This window comes from Anopheles bellator, chromosome 2, assembly GCF_943735745.2.
Source record: "Anopheles bellator chromosome 2, idAnoBellAS_SP24_06.2, whole genome shotgun sequence".
In the NCBI taxonomy this organism is placed as follows: domain Eukaryota; kingdom Metazoa; phylum Arthropoda; class Insecta; order Diptera; family Culicidae; genus Anopheles; species Anopheles bellator.
In genome coordinates this window covers 32,571,382-32,577,421 of record NC_071286.1, presented here as the reverse complement: position 1 = coordinate 32,577,421, position 6,040 = coordinate 32,571,382, and the positions used below count along the sequence as shown (strand labels likewise).

General features: G+C 40.6%; 1 protein-coding gene across 1 annotated transcript; it reads left to right on the top strand.

Annotated features, from left to right (window-relative positions):
* The first annotated feature begins 1,091 nt into the window (after positions 1–1,091).
* LOC131208858 (cellular tumor antigen p53-like) lies at positions 1,092–4,655 on the top strand. Its single transcript, XM_058201769.1, has 6 exons — positions 1,092–1,292; positions 1,845–1,925; positions 2,020–2,050; positions 2,692–3,148; positions 3,229–3,564; positions 3,658–4,655. The coding sequence occupies exons 2-6, from the start codon at positions 1,858–1,860 to the stop codon at positions 4,059–4,061; spliced, it is 1,296 nt and encodes a 431-aa protein (XP_058057752.1). The 5' UTR covers positions 1,092–1,292; positions 1,845–1,857; the 3' UTR covers positions 4,062–4,655.
* The last annotated feature ends 1,385 nt before the right edge of the window (positions 4,656–6,040 follow it).

Below are 6,040 nucleotides of genomic sequence, written 5' to 3'. Positions count from 1 at the left end.
TGTTAATAATGAAATCGACCCATTTCTTAAAGTGATGGGTGGTGGGAATGAGAAATGGGATACATGAGACAATACTGTGTGAAAACGCAGCTTAACCGCTAGCCAAACCAGAAATAACGGCCAGGAAAATTCTACTGGGTATACGGTGGGACTTGAAAGGAATCGTTTATTACGAGTTGCTTCCGTGTAGCCAAACACTAAATTCCGATCTCTACTGTCAACAAATGGACCGTTCGAAGCTAACAATTGACCAGAAACGGCCAAAAGCGGCCAACGGAAGAGGTTTTGTGTTCCACCAGGACAACGAAAAAGTTGCACACGTCTTTAGTGACTCGCCAGAAACTCTGGGAGCATTGTTGGGAAGTTTTCATGCATCCACCGTATAGTCCGGACTTTGCACCAAGCGATGATCACCTTTTTCGCGCATTGCAAAAGTTCCTGAGTGATAAGATATTGAGATCAAGAAAAGATTGGGAAAACGGAGTGCTTGAGTTTATCGCCAATAAGACCAAGAGAAGCACTATAAAATGTTTAAAAAGACCGTATATTTTCCATCATAGCGGTGCGTATTTGACGCAAATCGGACCATCGGAACATCTTAAATCGAGTTTTAAATGAACGCAAAAAAAGGATTCGTAATAATCGTAATATTTCGTAATTAAGCCATCGTAATATTTCAACATTTCAACTGCTCGACAAAATTCGAGCTCCACGAAAATAGTGTCAGTAGCATGCGCATGCAGCCCTGAGCGGAAGATGACATCCGAAAAAAACGCGCTTCGCATTCATCGCGTTTTCTCGTAATTTGGATCGTGGCGATATGATTTGCGACTAAAAGGTGAACATGCTCATCGTAACTTGGATCGTGGCGATGTTAGCGAGACTTTGGCTGAAGACTAAAGACTGTATTAGCTATTAATGTATTTTAAAAATATACCTGCTTGGTGTTTCTAACTTGCTTGACGAAAGTACAGTGCCAGTAACTTTCTTGGCAATTAAAAGATCAAGAATTCAGAGACCGGGAACGCTAACAAAAGAGACTGGGAACGCAGAGTCAAATTTTATAGTTATTTCAAAAAACAAACTCAAGGCGATCGGTTGTGTTTTTGCGTGCGTTAAGATCAACTACATTCAGGGCAATTGCGCGTTTCGATCGTGATCTTGGAGTTAAACAGTTAAAAGTGTGCAAGTAAGCAAAAGTTAATTCTTCTTTCGTGATCAAAAGTAATTTGATGAAGAACTCCGTTTTGTGGAGTGAGTTTTTTGTGACTAGTGCCTTGTGATAGAGCAAAGTATGTATTCTAAACGTATTTTTGATTGGGGGTTTTGCACGCTAAACTTTTTAGCACTAATTTCTGCTTTTCATTCAAGAAAAATCAGGTTGAAATGAATTGAATTACTGAAAACAAACATGGCGGGCGAAAGAAGGTTCGCCGATTTTTCGAATGATGCATTCTTTCCATTTATGAATGCTTGCAGAGAAAAGATCCTATTGTTAGTTTTGGTTTTCCTCATAGATCATATTCTATGTTGTTAAAGCTACTTGTTGCTGATGATGAAATTGCACAGGGGCTCGAACGAAGCCGCTTTTTGTTGAATCATATTTTCAACCGTTGTTTCATATGTGGTGGTGTGTGGCCACCGGGAGTTTCTTCTTTAAACTGTCTTATCTTCTCTAGAAACCGGTTACCCATACCGAAGCAAAACTCTCGGCCGGTGGCCGCTGAGGTTTCTTTCCTGCCCATATTTCGTTTCCTCTTCACATTATACATTTCTTGGAATAGCGATCACTACCTGCTCCGAAGTGACGACCTTTTTGTTTCGTTTGCATGGTCTTTCCATAGGTTGACTGAAAAAATGAATTTGGGTAACGTTGAAATATTCGGCAACATCGATACCTCCGGAATGTTGTCGTCTTCCCAATCGTAAGTTTGATTATAAAAAGTTAATCATTAAAAGCCAATGAAAACGCCAATAACAACCAAATATTTATTTTTGCATTTTATTTTCCAAATAAAGCGACGGTTTAGGAGCACTGGTAGGACTGAGTGTGAGTATCATGTATTTATATTTTCTTGAAGTGCTGTTTTTTTTTTCTTAGTGTTGAGTACAGCAAAATTGTTTACGGGCGCAAACATCCGAAACGCTTCGCTAAAAAAACGATTCGATTTAAACGCCACATGTAAAAAGGCTCGTACGCACCTATACCAATGCACTTGTTCCATTGGTTAGGGGTGTGGCAGAAAGAGGAGTGGCCGCTTTTCTTACGAACAAGTATCTTTAGTTGAAGATCGTGCGGGAGAAAAAGGAGACAGAGCGAAACAGCGCGACTGTTGCATCAGTGTTGGTATTGAGGACCTTGTAGGAGAATCTCGCGAATCCGCGAGCGAACAGAACATGATCAAACATGTTTGATCATGTTTGAGGCGATCATGAGGAGATCCGTTTTTCAAAGTTATGATTTTTATGCTGGGCTGAAAACTGACCACTCTTGAATAATTTGTTTTGCAACCTTAAATTATCCTTTATTAATGCGTGTAAGCTACTTAATTTAAAATTAAATAATTTCAACTTACAAAAACTTCATCAAAATGTTATTGCATATGTTTAACTCAGCACAATTAGATATATTTCAATGCGTCGGAAATAAGTTTTGAAATTTGTTCGAATTATTTTTATTTCCCTTTTAAGACCGCGGACTTCTTTCAAACGGATGGCATGCCGACCGACGATTGCAACATTTTTAAATGGGAGCCGAACTCAAACTTCTTGCCAAATATGTGTCCAGAGGATGCCAATTGTTTTGATACAAAATCATCACCGAATTTTCTAGCAAACACATACTACGGCGACCATGTTACTAAGGCACCGTCACTAGATGAGTTCAACCATGAGGCCTACAATTTGAACGTTAGTATGTTGGGAGCAGCAGGGGAAGGGTCAGGGTCTAACTGTGGGCCCAATTACTATTATTCTACGGAGCTGCAGAAACTGTTCGTGAAGAAGAAGCATTCCTTTACCGTGGATGTATCATACAGCAACGTCTCAAACGAACGGCTCTTTTTGCGTGTTATGCTGTTATGCTCGGCTCCGCACGAAAAACATCGAACAATCTCTCGGTGCCCTCACGATATGTCCACGGACTCAGGTAAGCGACCATTTACCACACCCAAGAGGATAAATTTACAACGTGCAAGGATTATGATTGTTTAATCTCTCCCGAATCAGTGAGCCAAAATGTACACGAGCATGTTGTGCGTTGCCAAGACCCATCGCCCCTCTATGTGGGCAAAACAGGCGGTAGTGCATTCCAAGATCGCTTGGCCGTGATCATCAGTCTCAGCGGCACTGGTCATGGTTTAAGCGTTCCCGTTTCTTTAGAGTTCCACTGCCAGAATTCTTGTCCAACCATTGGAAGGCGCGCTACTGCACTGGTCTTTACGTTGGAAAATGATCGATGCGATATCTACGGACGAAAGACGATGAACGTAAAGATCTGCAGCTGCCCAAAGCGAGACAAAGATAAAGAAGAGAAAAACCGAACTGGCACCAAACGTAAAAATGGTGAGTACCAAATGTCAACCGAAAATAACCGTCTCGACGTTCCTAAGGAAAACGCATTTCTATACTTAATTTTCTCCGCGTAATACTTCGTAGCCACCGAGTCGGTTGTTGACGAACAGCCACCACGAAAGTTAACGCGCCAATCAAGCGTCACGTCTTCGCGTGATAAACCTACTGGCACAAGCCAGTGTAATTCTCCGGTGCCAACGTCCTCCACGGCGGCAATGACTCGTATCAAGAAGGAAAACGAGGGATCACTTTCCCGCACAAGTAGCAACCTATCGACAAGTTCCTCCTTTTTGGAGAATGATGCTGCTAGCGTTACACTGAACTTACGATTGCCGAACATTGCTATGGCTGTCGATGTGGCGGAATATGCATTCATGAAGGTGGCCGCTTACTTGGTTCGCTGCAAAAACGACGTGGACGAATACACTCGGTACAGCAACTATCTCTCCCACTATCGCCGTGTAAAGAGTAAGTACGCTCAGAAGTAATAGGATGTGATTCGTCATTCTATTTTAATACTTCTAGCTTTTTCATTTTATCAACTGTTTAATTTTATGAATTCGATTTACACGGTCCAGTTTTCTAACTCCGCTTGGGGTTAGGAAATATTATTTTTAAGTTTTTTCAATATTCCACCACGACGATTCCTCGTTTCATTTGTCCAACTTATCCTCAAAACAGTTCCAAACGGGATCCATACTTATCTGAATCTGTGGGTTGATACGTTTTTGTTCATATTTAGAAAGTAGTAACGCCTTTGGTAAAGGCCCACATGCCATTCGAGACCGTGGGTCGGACTGATCGCTAGATGGAACTGTATAGTACAAATGAACACGACGAAGAAAACATAATCAAAACAATGTAAAATAATTGCAATGCAAATGGATTTCTCTGAACTCTGCAAGTCGAAAAAAGGCAAGATGCCAAAGACTGATATGAAAAGAGCAAAATAAGTGCCAAAAGAAAAAATATGAAATCAATGCCAAAAAATAAATCGGCATAAAAGAGCCAAAAGCATATATATGGCCACAAGAAAGGAAAAAAAAATTAAAAAAGAAAATCAAAACAAAATTGGCAAAAAATAAATAGCCATAAAAAAAACTTAAAACAATACAGCAGTAGAGATTCCAATAAAATGTGATAACGCTTAAAGAATGCTTAAATCAAAAAGAAATGAAAATGCTGAATTGAATAAAACCGGTGAACGGTAAAGGTTCCAATAACTGAGTACCGAGTGAAAATCGTCCGTTAATGGGTTATGTGTTAATCACTTCAGGTTCATTCTCTCAAGGAGTCCGTGAAAATACAACTACCCTACCACTATTGGAAGCACGAAAAATGCCCAATAGATCAACAACACGATAAAAAGTTGTACGGAGGAGAGAGTTTGACGCAGCTTTGACATGGTTTGCTTATCATACAGTGGCGTAATGCGGCCAGCTCGCGCGCCCGCGCGGCGATGATGGCGGTAGCGATTGACGGAGGAGCCGAAGCCAGGACCAAACCAAAGCTCATGCAATTGAAGTGGAACTGCTCGAGAGATGGCAGCGGAGCAGTAACATAACCCAATCCCGGTGTCTCGTTGACGTTTCGACCCTACATGGACCGCAGTAGCTTCTAGTTAAAGTAGGTCGGTCTTATGCCGTCGAAATAACACGTTACTGCACAGGTCCGAGGGCACCGATCCGTCAAGGCATGCAACGGTAAACCATTGTAGAATTTGCTTCTGGAAAACAATTCAGATTGAGCCTTTTGGAAAAGATCAATGTGAATCGCGCGCTTTCGCACGCCTATGCCTTCGCTCCATCTTCTCAAATCCTCCACCATTCCTTAAGCTGTTATGTCCCCAATTGTCATCGCCAAATCGGTTGCCGTACACGAAACGACCATACTTTATTATAATGTGACTATTTAATGTTCTCAATTACTTTCTGTCAAACGACCACTGTATGCCACGCCAATTGCGACCACTAAACTCTCTCCTTAATGTGACCATTAACTTCGAAAAACCAATTCAAATCGAAAAATGAAAGAAAGAAAGAAAGAAGGTGTAACTTATATTCAAGCCCCAACTTTCTTAGCGTTGATAGTGGAAAATAAATTTCCATGAGGTGATTCCATTGATATGATTGCCGATTATCGGGAGTATAACAACCGTTCGTGATTGCAAAAAAGGAGTGACACAAAGAATCGCGTTCTTTGTCATCCTACATAGCAATTCAGTTATCCTTTTGGATCATCTTTCATTACGGATCACACAATCTTTTTCTATCCTTGTTTCTCGGTAAGTTCAAGTTTCAAGCTAATTAGTCTACCATTATAATTTGCACGCACTATGGTATAATAGTTGCAGTGGTGTGTAAACTGCAAAACAAAAGATGTTTGTTTTGTTAAAATTGACATCAATTTCATTTATTTGTAGCATTTATTGTAGCATTCATCTTAAATGAATGTACATTTAATTGCT

What these genes read in the sequence shown, in the direction of transcription:
- LOC131208858 (XM_058201769.1), top strand. Translation starts at nt 1,858, where the DNA reads ATGAATTTGGGTAACGTTGAAATATTCGGCAACATCGATACCTCCGGA. An exon ending in ATGTTGTCGTCTTCCCAATC is followed by an intron (nt 1,926 to 2,019) that starts GTAAGTTTGATT and finishes TTCCAAATAAAG; the next exon opens with CGACGGTTTAGGAGCACTGG. An exon ending in GAGCACTGGTAGGACTGAGT is followed by an intron (nt 2,051 to 2,691) that starts GTGAGTATCATG and finishes TTCCCTTTTAAG; the next exon opens with ACCGCGGACTTCTTTCAAAC.